This window comes from Propithecus coquereli, unplaced genomic scaffold, assembly GCF_000956105.1.
Source record: "Propithecus coquereli isolate 6110/MARCELLA unplaced genomic scaffold, Pcoq_1.0 Scaffold29, whole genome shotgun sequence".
In the NCBI taxonomy this organism is placed as follows: domain Eukaryota; kingdom Metazoa; phylum Chordata; class Mammalia; order Primates; family Indriidae; genus Propithecus; species Propithecus coquereli.
In genome coordinates this window covers 2,387,174-2,410,834 of record NW_012148507.1, presented here as the reverse complement: position 1 = coordinate 2,410,834, position 23,661 = coordinate 2,387,174, and the positions used below count along the sequence as shown (strand labels likewise).

Here is a 23,661-nt window from a genome sequence, read left to right as displayed (position 1 = left end):
TGCAAAAGGCTGATCACCTATGAAGTAATGAGAATAAATTGTGAGATAATGTAGAACAGATCTAATTAAGATAATGAGCTACGATTATGGACATGATTTTTCAGGGTTAAAGATCTTAACAAAAGGCAATCTATGGATATATTTTAAATACCCTCTTTGGTCTACTTACTTATATTAGCTATGCCTCTTAAAAAAAGAAAATATTCATCAAAAAATGCTAATGGTATCTGTTTGGTGGTCCAGTGCTGGTGTTATCCACTATGGCTTCATAAAACCTAGTCAGTCAATTACAGCGGGTGTCTACTGCAACCAATTGGACAAAATGATGAGGATGCTTGTGATTAAGCAACCAAGATTGGTCAATAGAGACAGGCCAATCCTTTCACAAGACAACGCTTGACCACATGTCGTACAAACAGCGTTGCTCAAACTACAGAGGCTGGCCTTGGAAACTCTCTGTCTTCTACCGTATTTACCAGACCTTGCACCAAATGACTACCACTTCTTCCAGGCTTTGGACCACTTCTTGCAAGGAAAAATATTCAATTTTCAACAAGCTGTGAAAAATACCTTTTGTGATTTCATCACCACTTGCTCTCCAAGCTTCTTCACTGCTGGCATAAACAAGCAACCGTTAAGATGGTAAAACTGTGTTGATAGTTTAGATATATACCTTGATTAATTGTACTCCTTCTTGTTTAATATATAATAAACTATATTTTTGATTCAAACTCGGACATTTCATATTTAATGACCTAATATATATATATTTTTTAAATAAATATATTTTTAAAATATATATATTTTATTCACGGGATCATTCTATACATATTATTCTGCGACTTTTTTTTTTTACTTAAAAGTATGGCATAGATATATTTCAAAACCTATATAGATCCAGCTCATTTTAATAGATACTTAGAATTCCACTATCTAATCATACTACAATTTAACAATTTTTCTATTGATTGATACTTCCATTATTTCGCCTCTTTTGCTATTATTAATAGTGCTGCAATAACTGCACATATTTGGGGGACACTTATATGAGTAAAACTAGCCCACATCTCTAGTTCACACCGAGATACAGGGTTCCAACCTCTACCACCTTCATACCCTGTAGAGGTGGTACTTACTCAGCCACCCGACAAACTCAAGAATAATGCTTTTTGTTCAAGGTGCTCCTGCTCTCCCACCACAAAAATCATGGAATCTTAGGGAGTAAGAAGTGGAATTTAGGGATCATCCAGCCCAAACTCTTTTATCAAATAAGGAAGCTGAGCCTTAGAAAAGTCCATCCTAAATTAGTGACAGACTCTAGACACTAATCCCAGTCCTCAAGGCGTTCCACCCAGCTGAGGCCAATTTTGTTCTAAGCAATGGCTTGGTTGATATTTCACCAGTCCAAGATTCTGCTTCCATAATTTCTTTTACATTCTCTAAATCACAATCAAATGTGACGGATCTCAAGTGCTGTAAGCCTTTAAGTGAACGGAAACCAAAACCATCATTGGAAGGAAAGGCAAGGCAAATCTGAGTATATCTGAAAGGAGAAAAAAGTTTGACCAATGCCATTGTACAATGCAATTGGCTTATTATTAGTGGAATATGAGTTCACCTGTAAAATAATACAGAATGATAAGAATTAATCATATTTAATAAATTTTAAGTAATGCAAATTGGCTTATAGGAATAAAAAATAGGTGAAGGCATTTATGTTCTTAAATGATCAAATTATGAATTCTTACAAATAGTATTATTTAATTTCAAACACAAGTCAGGTTAATGTATCAAATTAAAATACAATCAAATAGTCAGAGAATATGCAAAATTTCCTTTATAAAAATCAAAGTCTCATAAACAGAGCATGACAAGACAAAGCTCAGGAAAAAAGCGGGACTGTAGGAGACCAGCTCAGCTTCTCTTCTTCCTTCATGCAGATTGATGTTAATTTCCTACCTCCTAGAACAGAGAATAGCTACTAATTCACTCACGTGAAGAAAGTGTGCTGTCTTATTTGCTCAGCTTACCAAAGTTCTCGGTCACTGCCATAATCATAACTCTTGAAGTGAACACCAGGACAGACGACGCCCACCCTCTGACGTGGTCGTAACCTCTGACATGGTACTCCCCAGCAGGAAGGGAAGGGACCATGCACTGGAGAACGGTGTGGTTAGCAGAGACACCCACACAGAGTGACATCCCAATAAAAATGTCAATGTTTTCAGCTCCTGAGATCTGGGCCACTGCAAAGGTTAAGACGTCATCACTCTGAGAAATAGAGAGCACTTCTGGGGTGAAGGCACGGCTGTAACCAATGACTCCCATGGGGAACAAAAGTCCATCTACCTCTATTTCCAGGGTGACAGAGCCATCCCCAGCAGGAACAACACACTGGATGAACTCCGCGCTGATGCTCACCGTCAGGCAGGCCTGCTGGCCAATGTAGACTGACGTGGTGTTCTGTCCTCTCAGGGCTGTGCCCTCTATGGCCAAGAGGCTTCCACCATGTAAGCTGAAATTCTTAGGAAAATAATGAAACACTTGAGGCTTAATGTAGAAGTACCTAGAACTGTTAACAGAACAAGCATACCCATTTCTTGGATGAGACACTGATAGGTAGTGGAGTCCTGCAGTCAAGTCACTTATCTGGCATGCCACGTAGCTTGTATTAAAGAAAGTCACATTGCAAGGAAGTTGATCATCCACAAACACCATTAGCTCATCAGCCGTGGTGCCTAACCTCTGACCTCTAATCAGCACAGCTGTCAGAGACCCACTGATGTTTGTGGTTACAGCGTCCACAACAGGAGTTGTCTCTTCCTGCATAAAGAGAGTGCAATTCCCCTGACACTCGCTGGTTAGCCCATTGACAAGGACGGTGACATTCAGGGTGAAGGAAGCGCCAGGCAAGGGGTCACCCACAGGGTTAACCTGGCAGAGGATGGCGTCATCTCCCAAACTCAAAATCACACAAGTAAAAGGACCTGAAAGGTCAACCTGAACGGACCTCCTTCGAGAGTTGAGGGCCAGCCCCCTCACGGTGAGTACTGTCCCCCCACACGCAGAGCCGTGTGTTGGGAACATGGCCATGATCCGAGGTGTCAGCACAAATTGCTGGGGCACCGCAGACATATTAGCAAATCCCACCTGCTTGTGACGTACTTGGAGGGGATGGATGCCTGCCTCCACCCTGTGAAGAGGAAAGGAGCACCCAGACAGGCTCACGTGGCTCTGGAAAGACTGTGTCTCAAGATCACAGGTCAAGCTCCCCAGAAGGACGACTGAGTTGGAAAGGTTACTTCCTTCCACATACAGCCTCAGGCTGCTATTTGTGACTTCTCCTCGCATGGCGATCACCACCGGTGTTGCTGCCGCTTCATACATGAAGGTGAAACCCTTCCCCACCAAGATCGGTGAAGTTCCATGGGTGAAGGACACGTTGCCAACCCAGACCTCCACGGGCGCAGGGACAGCGGGAGCATCTGCGTCAGGTAGCTGGGGGGCCCGAGAGGTCTCGCACCAGACGCTCACCTCTGTGAAGTTCACAATGTCACAGGACTGGTTGCCCACAAGCACCCAAACAGAAGCCGGGTCCCTGCCGAAGCCTACTCCTGAGATGCTGAGGATGGTTCCACCTGAAGTGTGAATATGGAAAACAAAATTTAACAGCTGATGTTTGCAACTAGGAGCTCACAACACTGGTGCACAAAGTCCCAGCGCAATTATGTGGCAGGTGGGGTGCGTGTTAGTGAAACCTCAGTTATTTTGCCTCACCCGCACCAGTGCTAAACTTGTGGTCATTTGGACAGGAATCAAATGAGGTAAAATTCTACATTACAGTAAAGTAATACTAATTGTTACATAGGAGGATGTTTATAATATTTAAGACAAACTTTTCAAGTACCTTTGTATATCCTAGAAGCCACAATTTTCATCAACTTATACACTAACAAAAAATCAAATTCCTTAGTTTTCTTGTCATCTGCTCTATTATGTAACCTATTTTTTATGCATTACGTAGAGTATATGTACGTTGTTCTATGTACATTCAATATACACACTAATGAAAAATCAAATTTGGTGAAGTCCTCTATCTTCTATATTATTTTATATAATATTCCAATATTGCATATATTATATATTCTAATATATTTTATGTATTCTACAATATATTCTATATGATATATATATATATATATATATATATATATATATGAAACATGTCAAAAGCCATTGAATCATGCTGGTGAATTTGCTGCCATATTCGCATACTTTGTCTTACTCAACAATTGACAGAAAAATCAAAGCTCAAACCTCATCTTCAGGACAGGGGTTGGAGCAACATGACCCACATCACAATCAAATCTGTGGAATAGCCAAGCAACTTTAAAAACGGTTTTACTATACTCCAAAAGGATAATGTGCTACTTTATACACTATCACAATGATTATTCACATGCCAATATATAGCTTTCAATTATTTCTGAAAATGAATGGTTTTAGGGGCTGCTCTATTTGTCTTGTCCTCACATCTCCCATATTAGCGTTTGCATTTCTATTTCTGAGTCCTTCATCCGGTATCCCTAGAGAAAAGACACTACAGACTCATTCCTGCTCTCCTTGCACACGCAGTGTCTAAATGGCCAGCACAGGAAACTCTTCCCTTGTTTTCCTGATATCCAGTCTGGAGTGCCACCCATTAGATGTTTTATCCTCTTTTCATTAGACAAAGAAAAACAGGCAAATCTCCTTTTCATAAACATTCTTTAATTTCCTGAGCAAAGGAATCACTGAGTTTTCGCACCCTTTAAAATACACCACTCAGTTCCTGGAGCCTGGGAAAAGCTTCTTTCCTGCTGTCCCTGTTTCTGGCAGTGCCGGCTAATTAATGCAGAAAAAAAGATCTGAATATCCAGTGAACAGATTTGCTGGATAATTGATAACAGTCACACGAGAGCCACTCACCCAGAAGGGACCCACAGCAAGGCTCGATGCTGAAAACTTCTGTGATGTACCGGATGTGGAGGTCAACCCTACGGAAGATAAGGGGGTCATTACAAAATAACCGAGAGAGTTAGAAAGAGAGAAAAGAAAGAGCAAAACAGAAGAGAGGTAATTATTTGGGGGGAAAAGAGTCTGCATAGTCTCTAAGATTTGTTCAAATATTATGATTCTCATGTCTTTATCTCCTAACTTTAGAAGAAAAAAGAAAAGACCTAACTCAAAACTAGAATTCCGCAGCTGAATCGCTAGACCATCAAACGAACCTAAAAGTAAGGGCAAGTGGCCACCTCACCCTTGTGAGCGAATGCTGACTCCATTGATAGAGACGGAAACTCCGTGGACGCCGGCTGGCAGCGCTGGCAGCACCACCTCCAGGCCCCAAGCCGTCTGTGCACGAACCGGGGCGCAGGTACCATGGATGTGGACTTCCGCAGCCAGATCGGTATAGTTCCCCAGCGACGTCATTCCAATGAGGAGGGACCCACCTCCTGTGTTGAGATGAGTCCATTAGCCTCTGGAATGTGGGTTTGTGGGCTCAACAACCCATTCGACTCTAAAACTGTGTTTGGGGTTTAAACACATGGTCAGCCCTATGCATAATACTCCAAGAGTTTTAATACCAACCTATATTTTTCATGAAACGTCTAACAACTCTTTTTCACAGAGCTACAGTCTATAACCTCGAAGACATTAAAAGCAAAATTGACAGGACAATTATACTCTAGAGGCACAAACTTATTTCTGTGCCAAGGCAAATCAAGAAGCGGTTTGGAGAGCTAATGGTCTTCATAACCAGCAAAGAAGAACACATCTCCTTTTTTTTTAACGTCCACTTTTGCACTGATAAAAGTCTAAAGCTGTATCTTCAGCGTGCACTGAACTTTATCATGATGCCATATGTGCATAAAGCAGTCCATAGTTTCAGAGCACTTTTCTATATGTTATGCCATTTGGTCTTCACACCATCCTGATGATACATATGGGCAGTCCATATGACTGGCATTTTGCATTTAAGGAAACTAAGGCTCAGCACCCATGGCCTCATAGCTAACTAATGAAAAAGTCAAGGCCTTAGTCTTCTGCTTTGTATTTTAATGCATTTTAGCTTAATTAGCAACTCCACTAAAATATTGTCCTCTATTAACACTTTAATTTGGTTCCTTTTCATTCAAATATTTATTGAGTACCATGAGGAAGATGCCACAGGGGCATGAAAATAAGTTAAATACAGACCCTGTTCTCAAAGAGACCTCAAAGGTACTAAAATGGGTGACTAAACAGCTTCAGTAGAAGACATACTATAAGAGAGGTGAAAATTAAGCACTGGGATTGTTCAGATCAGAGCAACATTATGAACATCAGGAGAGGCCTCGTGGGCAAAACAGTACTTGTAATGCAGTTTAAAAGATAAATTCCAAGAGAAAGTGATAGACAAGAGGAGACTTTTAATTTAATTGTAGAAATTTCACAGTTTTATGCAAAGTCTTGTGTTGTAGCACTTTCTTCATCATCCAGTGGCTTAGAGAGAAAAAAAAGAGAATGAGGTGACTTTCTGGACGACAAAGTACACACAGACACAGGTATAAACTCTGGGGGAGTGAGCCAGGTTGATGGTCCCATGGCTGAAGACCAAGAAAGCCAGTCCTGAGGGGTTTCTGCTTAACTCAGTGGACAGTGGAGACCTCCAAAGGCTTCTAAGTGAGAAAGGAACATGATTGAAGCTATTCTTCCAGTCTATAGGGTACACTGAGCAGGCAGGAGAGGAGAAATTCGGTCTGCAGACAGCTAGAGACTTACTGAGAGCCAGAGATCAAGCGTGCAACAGCAGGAGTAGAAATAAACATACTCACCTTCCCTACGCATCAGTGTGCCCACAGAGACACAGCTTGGGGCAAAGCACCGCTAGCTCCTTTAGCCTCCAGCATTTGAGAACTACTGCGGAGCTGGCATCTATAGGATGCCTCAGCCAACCAGATGAGGAGGAGAAAGAGGTGGCTTGAAAGAGACAACTCCAAGAAGAGGGATGTGGCATGGTGGCGAGACTGTGAATCTGCATTCACATCCTTGGCCTGCCCTGTAACTACCTCTGTGACTTTGGGTGACTTACTTTGGGCTCCCAAAGCCTTGGATTTTTTTCATCGATAAGACGGCAATAAAGCCTATCCCATGTGGTTTGTTGTAGGAATTAAGGTAGATATCTTGGGAAAGCATCTGGCATGGTACAGCACACAAAAAGGCCTCATTTAATTTTATTTTCTTCCTCATTCTGCACGCCCTTTGCTTCTTTGTGTCCTCTCAACCTCTACTGGGAAGTCTGAAGCTTCGATGTAGTGAGTTCAAGGGATTTCAGGGCTGATCAAGGAAAAAGACATGACCACAAGGTGGCAGCAGCACAAAAGGAGCTTTATTCAAGGGGTGTTTTCACAGATGCACAAAGAGGAAGTCTCACAGGGACTCCTTCCAGAGGCAACAGTACAAGGCCACCACCCAGAAGGGAAGGAAGGCAAGGGAACTCGGGGGGAGGGAGATCAGAGAGGGGGCTTCCGTGTGGGTAGTCTTTGGGTCACAGAGCTCTACAGGCATACACAGTTTGGGGTCTTTTATAGCCCCAGGGTTTATCTTACCTATAGCTGGCTGATGTTGTGTGCAGTTTTATGGTGTATGCAAAGCAAGCAGGCTCTAAATGGCTACAAATATGCTCCTTTTGACTATATGTAAAACAATTGAATATATAAAAACTTAAATTTAGCATTGGTAGGCTTTTATGCTAATGGGTCCCAGGATACTGTGAAGAAGTAAACAACACAGGGCCAATATGCAGAGTCCATCTCTGGCTCATTTATATAACATCCAGTATCTGGCAGAACGCTGGCCTTCACTTCAACAAAGCATTTATTGGGTGCTTACTCCATGTCCGTTCCTGGACTGAGTACTTTTACCTGCTTTATCTCCAATTTTTATGATTACCTTGAAAGAATTATTCCCACCTAACAAATGGAGAAACTGGAGATAAAGGAAGTTAAATATCTTGCCTAAAGAATATGTGAAATTAAACTAAATTTGGCCTGAGGCTGCCTCCGTACCTTGAGTTTCTACATAATGAATTGCAACTTAACTTAGTATTAATAGTAAACAAACTGAAAACCTAATTTAGGATTATATTTTTTGCAACAACTAGCTGGGTTTCAGCTAATCACAGCAGCTGAGCTTCAGCCAGTCACAGACTGCCAATTAATCAGATCATACACAAATACGGCAGCAGGAAGCTGTAACCAATCAAGCTCTTTCTGGACCTCACTTCCATTTTCTGTCGATACATAATGCCTGCTCACGTTGCAGAGCTCAGCTCTCTGAACCTCTTCTGGTTCTGAGGGCTGCCCAATTCGTGAATTGTTCTTTGCTCAAATAAACTCTGTGGAATTTAATTTGTTGAAAGTTTTTCCAGTTGTTTCTGACTGAAAAAAACACACCACACTAATGGTCCTGCGCATCAAATTCTGGATAGAGATGTGTAGCACTCCAACTTGAAAGAGACTTTCCCCATAGGCTACCACACTTTGTGGATTTTATAGCATGTTCTTCTCTATTCTGCCTGTAGAAAGATTTAAATGCAAGTGTACACTTTGAAAAGAATGCATTGTATTGTTTGTATCAATAACATGAACTTCTTGGGCTCTTGGTCAATTGTCAAGCTAATCCTAAATGCCTTTGAGGCACTGATACAATGTATTTATTCTTTTCTTTATAGGTAGGAAATGTTATTAAAAGCCAAAATCACTGAAATCTGAATACAACATGGAGCTCCCCCCTCCCTTTTCTACCTCGCTGGGAAGAATCTATACCACCAAGGAATTTTGTACACTTTGGTCGCCTGAGGCAGCAAATGCTTCTTCTGCACTATCTGAGCTGAATAATATTGAGAAGCTAAAGGACACTTCACTTTATTTATGTACTCTTGAGCTATAGAAAATGAAAATAGTATCATAAAAATTGAGTTCAGGCTTTTTTGGGGGGAAAATATGATGGTCTTGTAATAATAAACCCTTAGATAAGGCTACCAAAAACTCTCTGTTATCTGACATTCAATTAACCAGAAAGGGATGTTACCTGCTACTTTTCCCAATCTACATGGTATGACATGATAATAAATTGTTATAATTCTATCTTGTCAAATCATCTGAATCATCAAAGAAAGATTAAATTATTTCATTTAGTTGGTGCTGATAAATTCTTTTTATACATAGTATGTCTCAAGGAACAAGAATTCTTGGTTAACCAAAAGATTCTCTTCTCTAATCATACTAAATAGCTACTACAATAGAAACTGCTACCAAAAACAGTATTTTACAGTTAACTATAAGTGGTTAAGTGCCTGGGATCTGCAAACAAACTGCCTGGGCTCAAATCTCAGGTCTGTTATTACTAAAGGCAGCATCTTAGACAAGTTACTTATTATCTCTATTCTTTAGTTTCCTTATCTGTAACTGAGGCTAATAATTTTATAAATTAGCAACAAGGATTAATTTAAAGCCTATTATATGTCTATGGTATTATTATTGGCACATACCAGCTGCTTAAGAAATATTTATTGAATTATTACCTTTGAATTCCCACACCCTTTTCATGATGGAAATGGTCCCAGTTTTACAAGAATGAACAGATATCAGGAGGTTAATTCAATAATGGCTAAGATGAAAAAAAACAATCTCCTGGTTTTCAGGAAAAAAACTTCAAAATATAATAAAATTCATAGGGCATTGATTGCTCTTTTTATGGGATTGATGTTCTAATAAGATCTTGCAGTATCATGTATTTTACCTGCTATGTTGCTTCTGTTTCTGCTCAGAGTCACAATCACCGGATTTAAAGAGGAGACATAGGTAAACGCTCTGGGAAGTACTGCAGAATGGTCCCCTCTGAATACAGTCACATTCACAATGTGTCCATCTTTCCCCTGAAAAATCAATTTTAAAACTCAAACCTCAGTCTGATTTTAAAGTAAGACTGACTTGAGGGAAGAGAAGTCCATATAGAATTGGTTTAAACGGTTAATTTCAAGAAAGTTGTTTTTAAAAGGTATAATTGCTACTTTCAAGTCTCCCTTCTCCTCGCCATTTCTCTTTCTCTCTCTCTCTCTCTCTCTCTCTCTCTGTCTCTCTCTCTCTCTCTCTCTCTCTCTCTCTCTCTCTCTCTCTCACACACATATAGAGTGACAAATGCTTGAAATAGGCAAGTGCAATGTTGAAGAATAGATCCAGAAGGACCATACCATTACTCTAAAGGGTAAATAGGAATGATTTGCAACTAACACATTAATTGTTTCTGCAAAAAATGGCAACTTCAAATAACTGTCTATACCTAGCTAAACTATCCCACGAATATGAGTGTACTTTCAGACATGTAAGTACTCAGAAAATTTCGTTCCCACATACTCTTTCATAGGATGTTTCTTAAAGCTGTGATCTTACAAAATAAATAAAAATTAAAAAAATAAGATATGAATTCTAAGAAAGTGAATCTACTCAGGAGAGCCATCAAGAGTAATAGTATGAAATCTATAGAATATACCAAGAAATGAACAACACAGATTGAAGGAGGAGAACAGAGAGCTTCAAAAAAAAAGAGTAACTGATATGTTGAAACTTTTTTAAAAGATGATGGATTTTTATTATAAGAAAGACATGTTTAGAAAAAAACTCTAGGGAAAAAAACAAAGAACTACAAAAGAAAAAAATATATATATTACTTGGTTCTGCCAGCATCATTTATATAGTTATGATAATGTAAACATGTTTTATTGATTTAATAAAAAATGATACTGTAACTATATTGAAAAGAATTAAGAATGGTTGTTTCAGAAAGGAGGACTTGAAGAAGGGGGAAGAGTGGGAGAAGGAAAGCATAATCTACCATTTTCCTTTTCACTTTACATGTATCACTCTGATCAAAAATAAAAGTTTGCTTTTTTAATGTTTATCCTCTCTGATAAAAGAAATCCAAACATATATATATTACCCATTAGAATGGTAAATATATATCAAAGTGATAATACCCAGTGTTGACCAAACTTCCAAAAATCAGACACTTGCACAGTGATGGTGGGAGTATACACTGAAAAGGAATTTCAGACAACTGGATATTACATATAAAAAGTTTATGAATTTAGATTAATTTATCCTGAGAAAATAAATGTGCCTGAAAATATAGTAATTAGAATGTTCAAAGCTCTGTTGTTCCCAACAGGGAAAAGTTAGAAATTATCTAAATGCCCAATAATACAGGGTGTCCCAAAAGTTTCCACACAAAGGAAAAATTTTATAATGAATATTTTGTAAATAAAGGTACAGTTAGCTACAATTTCCCATTTTCCCTATGTATGATGACTTTTGAGACACCCTGTAGAGAATAGTTAAAACAAATGATGGTACAACCATATATTGGAATTCCATGTAGTTTACATATAAAAGCTAGCTTTTCATAATACTTAAGAATGCTTAACATCTCTAATCATCAGGGAAATGCAAATCAAAACCACAATGAGATATCACTTATCTCCAGTGAGACTGGCCTCTATCAAAAAGTCCCAAAACAATAAATGTTGGCGTGGATGCAGAGAGATAGGAACACTCATACACTGCTGGTGGGACTGCAAACTAGTGCAACCTCTGTGGAAAACAATATGGAGATACCTTAAAGAAATACAAGTAGAACTACCATTTGATCTAGCAATCCCATTGCTGGGCATCTACCCAAAAGAATAAAAGACACTCTATAAAAAAGACACCTGCACCCGAATGTTTATAGCTGCACAATTCACAATCGCAAAGATGTGGAAACAACCCAAGTGTCCATCAATACATGAATAGATTAATAAAATGTGGTACATGTATACCATGGAGTACTATTCAGCTTTAAGAAACAATGGCGATATAGCACCTCTTGTATTCTCCTGGATAGAGCTGGAACACATCCTACTAGGTGAAGTATCCCAAGAATGGAAAAACAAGCACCACATGTACTCACCATCAAATTGGTATTAACTGATCAACACGTAAGTGCACACATAAGAATACATTTATTGAGTGTCAGGCAGGGGGGAGGGGGGAGGAGGGGACGTGTATATGCATACACAAAGAGTGCGATGCGCACCGTCCAGGGGATGGACACACTTGAAGCTCGGACTTGGGGGGGAGCAAGGGCAACATACGTATCCTAAACATCTGTACCCCCATAATATGCTGAAATAAAAAAAGAAAGAAAAAAAGAAAAAAAAATGTAGGACAAGTTATCAAAGAATATTCTGAAACCTATCTTCCAGGGAATCTTTATTTGTTCAGTACACAGCCATCTTTGGGGGTCATGGGTGTGCTAGGAATGTTGATGATCTTAAAGTCAGCTCTGAATAGAAATCTCAACTGCAGGATAAGTGTGATGCTCACCAACAGCACCAGGGAAGGGCCCAGACTCAAATTCCTTAATAGGCCATGAGATAGCACTAACTGACAGGAAAGAAAGAGCTCAGGAACTTGTTTTTAAGGGAAAAAGTATGTAGTGGGGAATAACTAGGAATATATTTCATAGTATAAAAACATTCTAGAAGTTTCTATGCTCCACCATTCATATCCATGCTAGGAAAAAATTGCTAGTGAAAACTTAGTTATCAATATTTGTTATTTGCTTAAGAGATAAAAGAGACTTTAAGATATAAAAGTTTTGCAAACCAACAAACAGAATGTACACTAGATAAAGGTATTTATTCTATGGCACTAATACTCACTGAGAGTATGGACAGATACTGTCCGGTTATATTCTTTTTAAAGGAATTAACTGATTTTAATTACAAAATCCATTAGTGGGGTCAGTTTCCCACTTCATAGCAAAATAGACAATATAAATAACGTAAGCATACTGTCATGATGAGAGATTCACATCAGTTAATTTTCTTCCAAGAAGTGAGTCGCTGAAAGCCTTATGTTAATAATGATTTCCCACCCTGAGAGAAGGAGATGCCAAAGCAATCCACTTACCCTGGGTGGAACTCTGCATTGAATTCTTTGTGAATTGCTTGTGGTGGCATTGAAGGCACAAGACTGAGATCCAAACAACACCAGGCTAACACCTTCCAAACTAGAACCTCGGATGGTGGCCCAGAGCCCTCCTGTAACAAAAACAGCATTTTCATATAGGATCCACAGCCATGTAGACAGATAAAAATCAATTATCCACAAGAGAGCCAAAATGAAATTAAAATATGAAGCCATTTAGTCAAAACACAAGGCAATGCTCAAGCTGCAGAAAAAGACTGAATTAAATATACAAACTATCTTACAGAGAGGCAGAAATAGTGACATAGTACTGCCATGAGTCAGAACAGCAAAGTAGACAGCCTCTGAAAATTCCTTCTGTCCTAGATTTTAAAGTATCATTCCTGCCAATGCTATAAAGTGTATTCTTTTCCCAAGAAAAATGTTAGAGAGCACTATGGCAGAAAGAGCAGTGGCCCGGAGCCAGGGCCACAGATTGCTCTGCGACTTAAAGCAGGTCGTTGCAGTATTGTCCCTGAATTGACTGGTCCCCATTTTCTTCATCTCTAAATGATGGTGTTAGCCCTCTCAGCTTTGTGATTCTGTACCACACATACCAGGTTCTAGTCACCTCGATGGTACAGAAATGACTGGTGTCACCAGCCACTGCCATCAGGATCTCTCTGCTGACCACTGAAGAGCAACCACAAAAACCCCCTTCTCCTCAATGCAGACATCAGTAAGAAGAAAGAAGCTTCCAATTCTGCCGAGATCAGGGCACACTTTCCTGTTTGAAGGAGCAGCCCTTAATCTGGCTAATGATCCAAAAAGGCACCTATTCATAATGAGGGAAATGATTCTAGTCTGCCATCGCCCCAGAAGTTTTCACAAGAGAGGCAGAGAGCCTTGTACCCCTTGAGATTAGGGAGGGGTACAGAAGCAAGATTAACTTCTCCTTGTTTGTGATGGACATAGGTAGTTACTTAATCTGATAAAAACCTCTGGGGACAATGTGACTGGGTGGAATAATACCTTGAAGTTAAATCTGAAACTTACCCTGAAGAGTCAGAGCAAGACTACAATAGATTACAAAGTTAGAGAATAAAATGGAAAAAGCAATATACAATAGCAAACTAAAAGATACAATATCTGGAAACAAACCTGCCCCCCTAAAAAAAAAATTTAAGAAGATAAAAAAAATTGAAAAATCTTTGAAATGCTGCTGAAGAATTTAATGGATGGATTAAAACTTAGATAAGGAAACTACAATAAATGGATAGAAAGAGTGAATATCATAAAAGTGGCATATCTTTGTAAATTAAATTAAAGCATCAATGTAGTTCCAATAAAGATACAAACAGGATTTGTATTTAAATTAGATGAAATAATTCTAAAATTTAATGAAAAATAAATAATAAGAATAGCCAGAAAACAAAATTTAGAAAATAAGAGTAAAAAAAGTCTTCTGCCAGACATTAAAATATCTTATAAATGTTTAATATCATATAATTAAAATGTAATAATAGAACATGCACAGATAGACAGATAAATGGAATAAAATAGGAAGTCCAGAGAAAAATTCAGATAAATATGGGATCGTAGAATACGATAAATATGGCATTTCATTTAAGTACAAAAAAGATGGATTATTTATTTAGTAAATAAAATAAGCAAATAGCACTGAAAAAATTAACTCTGAACTTCTACCTCACATCCTTCACCAAAATAAATTTCAAATTTATCAAATATCTAAACATAAAAAAGAAAGTTCTTTAAAAGGAAACATGACAGAATTTTTATTTTCATAAATTTCAGAGACAGAAAGTCCATTCTAAGTATTTGAAAAACCCTGAAACCATAAAGATATATTTTGTTACATAAAAATTAAAAATATTTATAAATTGCCAAAATAACAAAGAGATAAATGATAAATAAATAAAGAGCTAATGTCCTTAATAGATAAAAATGCTCTTAAAAATCAGTAAGAAAGGGAAAATGTGGGCACAGACAAGACACAGGAAGAATGTTTTGTGAAGATAAGGGTAGAGATCACGATGAAGTTCTATAAGCCAAGGAACACCGGAGATTGTCAGTAAATCACCAGAAGCTAAGAGAGAGGTATATAGGTCCCCAAAGGTTTACACCTTGATCTCAGACTTCTGGCCCTCGGAACTGAGACAAGAAATTTCTGTTGTTTAAGGAACCCAGTTTATGGCAACTGATTACAGCAGCCCTAGCAAAGTAATACAGATCCCTACCTCACACCTTATACAAAACTAACTCACAATGAATCAGATACCTAAGAATAAGAACTAAAACTATAAAAGTCTTAGAAGAAAACAAAGGATATAAATCTTTGTGACATTGGATTAGATAATGATTTCTTAGATATGATACCAAAGCACAAGCAACAAGAACAAGAAAGATAAAATGAACTTCACCAAAATTAAAACTTTTGTGCTTCAAATAACACTATTAAAAAAATGACAACCTACACAATGGGAGAAAATATTTGCAAATTATATATCTTATAAGAGATTAGCATCCAGAATGTATAAAGAACTCTTACAACTCAACAATAAAATGATAAATAACTCAATTTTTAAAATTGGCAAAAGATTTAAGTAGGCATTTCTGCAAAGAAGATGTACAAATGGCCAAAGGAACATGAAAAGATGCTCAACATCATTAGTCATTAGGAAAATGCAAATCAAAACCACAATGAGATATCACCTCATACCCATTAAGATGGCTACTATGAAATAACAACAAAGGATTGGTGAGGATGTGGAGATATTGGAACCCTCTTATACTGCTAATAGGGATGTAAATTGTGCGGCCATTTTAGAAACAGTCGATGTTAAACATAGAGTTACTTAGTTAAATTAAGACAAGAAAAATGAAAAATTCCATTTTCAGGTATATACCCGAAAGAACTGAAAACATATTCACACAAGTCCTTGTACACAAATATTCATAGTAGCATTATTCACAATAGCCAAAAAATGGAAACAATCCAAATGTACATCATGAGATGAATGGAAAAACAAAATGTGGTATATCCATACAATGGAATATTGTTTAGCCATAAAATGGAATAAAGTATTGATACTGCTACAGCATAGATGAACCTTGAAAACATTATCCTAAGTAGAGAAACCAGACACAAAAGGTCACATATTGCATGATTCTATTTATATTAAATGTCCAGAATAGGTAAATTCATTTAGACAGAAAACAGATCAGTGGTCACCAGGGATTGGAAAGAGGGAGGAATAGTGAGTGACTATTAATGCATACAAGGTTGCTTTTTGGAGTGATGAAAATGTTCTTGAATTAGATGGTGGTAAGATATACAACTTTGTGAATATACTGAAAACCACTGACCCGTACACTTTTAAAAAGTGAATTTTATAATATGGGAATTATACCTCAATTTTTTAATGTTCCAAAAAAAAAAAAGATGATCTTGGAGTAAAAGAAAAGAATAAGGCAGCTCTACCTATTTCTAAGATATATTGCCCTAGTCCAAGCCAACACTCTCTCTCCCCTGGATGACTGCAGTAGCCTCCTAACTGGTCTCACTGGTTCCATCTTTGCCTCCCTATAGCACGTTCTCACCAGCAGCCTAAGTCACATCATGTCACTTCTTCACTTAAAATCCTCCAATGGCCCTCACCTCACTCAGAACAAGAGCTGAGTGAGATGAGGGTCATTCATAATCCCTAAGGCCATACAATCTGCTCTGGGTCATCTCCTTACCACTGTCCTCTCACTCAATCTATTCCAGGCAGAGTGACTTCTTTGGTGTACTTGGAAAAAGACAAGCTCACTCTAACTTGAGACTTCATCATTTGATGTTCCCTCTGCCTCAAATTCTCTTCCCCAAGACTTCCCCAAGACATATTCCTTCACTGCATCCATGTCTCCATCCTCTAATGCCAATGACAGCCATTCCCTCCATCACCCTTCCCTCCCTCCTCTTCTTGATTTTTCTCCTACACATTTACCACCACCTCTTCAAGCCCAGAGCCTTTGTTTTTATTTACTGTATCCCAAGCATTAATAGTGCTTGGCACATAATAAGAGTGAAATAAATTGTTCTCGTGATTATTGTTGGTGGTAATAATTAAAAGTTGAAGAGGTGGTGATACTTTGCCATTCTCATTTGAAAACTGGGGTGCCTCACGGTAACCCAGGCCTTAGGAGAAGGCAACACTATCTCAGCACAAAAGTGGATCAAGGTGGCATGTAAGGCAAAACTAAGATTTTGCTTTAAAAATATCCTTTAAAGGGTGCTTCTGCATATAGGCAAGTGGTGATTTAGAATATTATTGATCACAGTATGTATATGTGCCCCTTACTTCTCGAATTTCTGTAAATTTCATGCTTGTAGACCTCAGCCTGGTTTTCTTGAGCTTCCATATAGAAGCATTTCTCAAGCTGTGCTATTCATAGCAATTGCCTGAGGATCATGTTGAAATGCAGATGGATTCAGGAGGTCTGGGGTGGAGCCTGAGACTCTGTGTTTTCAACAAGCTCACAGGTGATGCAGATAGTGCTGGTCTAGGACCACAGTTTAAGTACCACGGTCTTCGGGGCTCTATAAGGGATGGTGTTGAGTGATTCATTGAGATTGATTGATTGATTGATTGATTAACACAAGGTGATGCTACGTAGGTCACCGGGCAAAGGAAGGGTTAGTAAGGAAAGTTTAAATGCAGTAATACGGAAAGTAGCAGCTACAGCCTCTTCCTCCTTCCCTCCCTCCCTTTCCCCTTAGTCTTAATAAAAGTTATTTACACCCACCTAGCATATTCCTTCTCATAGTTTTCTATCTTTTGCTAAAATATAAAGGTATAATATAGCATTTTCCCAATCCCTTCACTATGTATTGTTGGTACACCATGCCCTGATAGGGTGACCAACTCATTCCAGTTTTCCTGGGACCAAGTCTTAGCACTAAGAGTTCTGCATCCCAGTTTTAAAACTGAAAGTCTTGTTTCCTGGGACCCCCTCAGTCCCAGGCAAACTGGGAAAGTTAGCCACCCTACTTGTGCAAAGTACTATGTACAGGGGAAACGAAGACAACTGAGTCACCTGCTTGCCCTTAAGATGTCTACGATCTAGTGGGGAGAGCTAAAGAAGGATTGTGTGGCCTGAACTGCAGAGGTAATTTTGTAAGAAGATCAAAGTGCCTTATAAATCGCGTGATAAGACTATTTATATGCCCTAAACTCAAACCAATAATTACTGGTTTAATATAGAATATGATCTTTCTCTCTGAGCAACATATATCATCTGGCTCCCTCCTTAAACCACTGAGAAAAAAGACCAAGTGCTGCTTGCTCTGTCTTATGTGCAGAGGTGAGGTAGGAAGGGCCTCATAATTCATTCTTCTAGGCAGAGTCAGAAACAAGCTGTTCCTTTGAGCAACACGTTTGTGGCCAAAACACACTGTTTTAAAATATGTTCTCACTCTATCCCAAGCAACAGAGCAAGACTCTGTCTCAAAAAAAGAAAAAAGAAAAGAAAAGAAAGAAAAAAGAAATATGTTCTAAGCTGTGGTCCTCTGGCCACCAGAATAAACAATGACAAAAATCCAAAGCATAAGGACAGGAGTTTTATGCTCCAAAATCTATACATTAGCAAACATATCCATGAGTATTCCTGAGATGATTCTTGCAATGTGGCTGGGTCGTTACCAACTGGTTGTGCCCCTCCAAAAGCAGCAAGTCATGGAGAGATTTCTGATTTTCCACCAAACTAAGACCCAATCCATGGGGTCATGTTAACAAGACCCACTGCCCTCTGTATTCCCCACTACTCAAATAGCAGTTGGTTTTGCATGCTAGCCAAGTACCCAATGTACATCAGTTAACACACATTTTTAAATACCATCCATGTACAAAGTTCCTGGCAGGTGAGCAAGACCTGTACTGGACATTTTTCAAATATTGTTACTTTTAAAGAGACTTTTCCATCTCCTGGCTCATTTTAATTTCACACAAATTTAGGTAATCTACAAGTCAAGCATCATTAGGCCGTGCTATAAGTTAGACAGCCTGGAACACAGAAGCAGCAAGAGCCTAAGCGTCAGACAGTTCTTATTTTCACACTAGCTCTGCATCTTTCCATGCAAAGCTCTGAGACAGTCATTCTCCTCTTAGAACCACCATTATCTCATCTGAAAAATGTGGATAATAATTCTATCCTTTGGGCAGTTGTAAGCATTTAGGGTGTGTGAATACTTAGAAGAGGTACTCAATAAATGATACTGTATCTATCATCATCATTATCAGGAAACTAACTAGGACCCATAGAAGTAACTAACTGCAACTTCTAGGTCACACATCTGACTTGTGGTAGGATAAAAACCCAGGCACATGTCCTAACTCCCAATCCAGTGTTGTTTCCACTAGGCCAGATGGACCTGGTGACTCAGTAACTAACCCAATTACATCTGACACCACAGCCAAATTATAATCCTTTATATGGCAAGTGAGTTCATTTAAGGGCTCAAATGTCTGTTGCTCATCAGACGAAGTGCTAATGTCAGAAAACAAAAAGCTGTGAATCATAGTGGATATGGAATTTATTACATGGCAGGACTAGATTCCTATCAGCAAGAACGCTAGCTGCACAGGGTCAGATGCATTGCCAGGCCCTCCCCAGATTACCAATCTCCGCAGCTCTGGAAGGCTCCACAGCATCCAGTCTAGGTTCCAGGCTCAGGAAGAGACCTTCTCCACTGGCACTGACAGCAAGACCAGAGGGTCTCACCAACATCAAGATCCGATGTACACCGACAGGTAGCAGGTCTGTCCGACAGACCACATTCGTCTGGTTTGAGAAAATGACTTTGCAACTCGTTTGGTTCACTCTAACCTGCAAGGACTGGGAGTCACCAGAGAAACCAGTTCCAGTGATATAAATCAGTAGGTTGACGTCACCATCTTAAAGGAGGAAAAACATTAAGAAACAAAATCATCGCTCAGTGATATCATCTCATTTAAGAGATATCCTCTAACATCAAATGTTCATTCCCTCTCACCTTCCCCTTCCAAAATTCAGGGAGTTGAACACTGACTCAAAATTGAACATCTGCCTTTGTTATTGTAGTACACAGCCCCCATCTTAAATTTTCTCAAACTAGTAATGAAGGATGGTTGCTTAATAGAAAAAAAAAAAAAAGAGGAAGAGAAAAGAAAATCGAAATAAAGAATATTTCAAAACAGGGACAAAGAGAAAAAAAATTTCAAGTCATCAAAAATCTACTTGTTCCCATTTCAAATCATGCCTATATCCCTCAGATGGACCAAAAAATACACTTTCTGTTGCATCACTCAACTCCACCTAGTGAACTGATGGATCTTCTACCCACCATCACCAGTGACATGGCCTCTAACAAAATCACTCTGAGTCTAAGGTCCATGCCCATCTCAGTGTTAAGTCACAAATCATACCCGGAGAACACCACACAGAATGGACCCAGGGAGTTGACTCTTGGAGGTACTGGAAAGAACAGGAACCTGTGCAATGAGCTGGTATGTCATTCACTTGCACAACCACCTGAAAAAAGGGCAAAAAAATAATTTTTTAATTTATGCATTTCATATGCACAAGGGTATTTATTAATAAAGTACTTGTGAAGTTTCCCCAAGCTAAAATGTGTTCTTGATTCACTTATTCTCTTTTCTTTCTTCTATTTCTCTAGTAATTAATCTCAAATTGCAATGAATGACTCAAAACACATGATGCTTTCTTAAAATGATAGTGGATATGCTTAAATCCATTTCTGCAATTAAATATGCTCAATCTTGAGTAAATTTCCTCTCTGCCCATAGAAATAAATTTTATAAACTCAACCTGTACAAAGACTTCTTATCACTCTGTATTTCCAACCAGGTACTCACTTCATGTGAAAAGCCCTTTCTTTGCTAGTGAAGACCAATGAAGTAGGAACTTTCCTTCCACTGACACTACATGAATATATAACTTAACACTAGAGTGTTTGTGGACATTTGGTTTAAGGTCTTTTTGTCCTAAAATGTAGGCCCCTAAGAAGAGACTATGTCTTTCCCTTTCACTGGAACTAATGCTAATCTAATAGAACTTAAACAGTACTTGGAAATGAGAAAGGTGAAAAAGATAAGACTCGATTGCTTCTCTACATGTAAAAAATGGATTAAGAGCATACACACTATATTTATGATTGTGTTTCCTTACAAAGGGAAGAGGTATTGGGATAGCATGGTTGATAAAGAACACTTCAATTTTATCTATAATATTTTATTTTTTCCATAAAAACAAAAATTATAAATATATCAAAATGTTGATGACAATTGTCAGATTGAGTACCCCTATGTTAGTTATATTATTCCTTATTGTTTTGTATTTTAAAATTTTCTCAAAAGCAGATGACCTATAACAGGAATATGGGACAATAAGAAAGAGCAAAGGATATTTTAAAGACAAAAGGAATGACTTAGCTCATTTAGTTTCCAATACCACTGTGTGGAGGCATAAATCATATTTAGCTATAGAGGTTCTCTCATTTTTTTGCACCATAACAATAGCATCTCTAATTATAATAGGATATTGTGGTAACAAAGTATTTATGTTTTCATAGTATTTTACATACCCTGTAGAAGTAGAAAGAGTATAACCATTAATTACTCCTGTTTTACAGATTGTAAAAATGACCCTTGGGAGCTAAACCAACTGGCCCATGTTACAAATCAGTTGGAGGCTCAGTTAGACTTGAAACTAATACTTGCACTTAAGGTGGCCCATCCATGCTCACCTGAGTGTGCTGGTTGAAAGTAGCTAACATGTCTCCAAATATAGGTCCAAGAAAAACTCCACCATCATATACCACACGAGTGGTTGCAACAGGATTCACTCCAGTAAGATTTCCATCAGAGACCTGAGATGGTTACATTTCTGGTAAGTTCTGTCATAGAATGAAAATCTAACCTTGATTAAAACACATGATAGGGGGTCTTTTCAAATTCTGTTTGAGATAATCAGACAGCTAGAAAGTGAAAACAAAGTGAGAGAATTGAAATCTTGACACTTCACAGTAAGTAATGGCTAATGAAAGCCCCAGTAGATCAGATAAATATTTATTTGCAAGTAGAGTTAGCAAAGAAGACACAATAGACCAATCTTCTCTCTAAGCCTTCAGATATTTTGCTTCTCTATGCATCTCTATTTTATATGTTTGAAATCCAAAATATTAAAATAAAATGTAAGGAAACAGTACTATGAGATAAGAGCAAGGTCTCCCACCATCCCTCCATCTCCACATCAATATTTTGTTTAAAAACCAGATGACCCGCAATACCATATAACTGGGAAAAAATTTCGCTTTGGTCTTTACTTTATAATAGCCAAATGCTAGATGATCATTAGATTATTTTTTAAGACCCTAAATATGCAAGAGCATCTGGTTTCGTCATTATCCAAAGACAGCAAATTCTTTTCTAAACTTCCTTCTGCTATGCCATCTGCTTCCATGATAATCTAAGTCAATCACATCTGCTTAAATTATCCAATAACAGATGTAGAATTATTGTATGGTGGACACCGACCAACAAATTCTCTACCTACACTGAATTGGGAAAGGACATGTTGGGTTTAAATTGCTTTATCAGGGATACGAGATACAAATTATATGTTGACAACTTTTAGAAGTAAAGATCACAGAATTTCTTTACTTGACTGTTCCAACAAAATGAATAATTCATGAAAGTTTTCATTCATATAATTCTAATTTTTTGTCTTTTACAAAACTTCTCCAAGGCACCAAATCTATACCACTAACAGGGATACCATACATACCCTGATAAAATTGGGCAAATCCCCAATCTGGGTGGACCAGGACAGGGTCCACACATGTTCATAGCAAGAGTTCAGATCCTCCTTCACAGTGAAGTCACTGACGTTGAGGTATCTGGATGTGACGTCATCAGCATTGTTCTGCAAAAGCTTGTGAAGGTGACTAGCAGAAATGTTCACAGGGACGTCTGTGAGAGAAAGTTTTGAAACAGAAAACACAAGACACTAATTAATTCACTTTACAGGGTTTCCTCACCAAAGATAACAGAGAATAAATACCAGGATGCCTAACAAATTTGCAGGGGACACTCGAGGTCAAAACACAGCTTCAAGAGAAGCCCGACCCTAGTTAAACCATTTTTCCCCTAAGTCAAATGCAAGTAGATGCCCATTTTTTACATCACAATATCTTTCGTCAGCGTCATATGACATAGCAAGCAGAGAGCCCAGTCATGTCAGACAAAACCATCTCAACTGTCAACTCAACATGTAAACTCCAGACACTCTTGTAATGCCTGAAAGTCTAATTAAATATTGGACTTTCCCTGGAAAAATTTAGCTGTCCCAGTGAACAGACAAAAGTTGGCCACTTTTCACAGGGAGTGGGGGAGGCACACAGCAGCTGACACCCATAAAAACTTAGCCAACCCAGCTGAGGAATGTTGGCATTTAACTTCGGTTTCTCTATTAGAATTTTCTTTAAGCCCAACCACCTGCTTCCCCATTCCACATCCCCACAGAGAAATAACAACACTGTGTTTGAACCCTGCTTCGTACTTTACCAAAA

The 23,661-nt window shown here is 38.4% G+C and overlaps 1 protein-coding gene across 1 annotated transcript in view; it reads right to left on the bottom strand.

Moving 5' to 3' along the window:
- PKHD1 (polycystic kidney and hepatic disease 1 (autosomal recessive)) overlaps positions 1 to 23,661 on the bottom strand; it is a 535,504-nt gene that overhangs the window by 470,146 nt on the left and 41,697 nt on the right. The window contains 9 exon segments of the mRNA XM_012648551.1: positions 2,031 to 3,638; positions 4,969 to 5,036; positions 5,300 to 5,495; positions 9,826 to 9,961; positions 13,035 to 13,165; positions 19,712 to 19,987; positions 20,498 to 20,603; positions 21,838 to 21,960; positions 22,878 to 23,062. Of these exon segments, the coding sequence (XP_012504005.1) occupies positions 2,031 to 3,638; positions 4,969 to 5,036; positions 5,300 to 5,495; positions 9,826 to 9,961; positions 13,035 to 13,165; positions 19,712 to 19,987; positions 20,498 to 20,603; positions 21,838 to 21,960; positions 22,878 to 23,062 (2,829 nt within the window).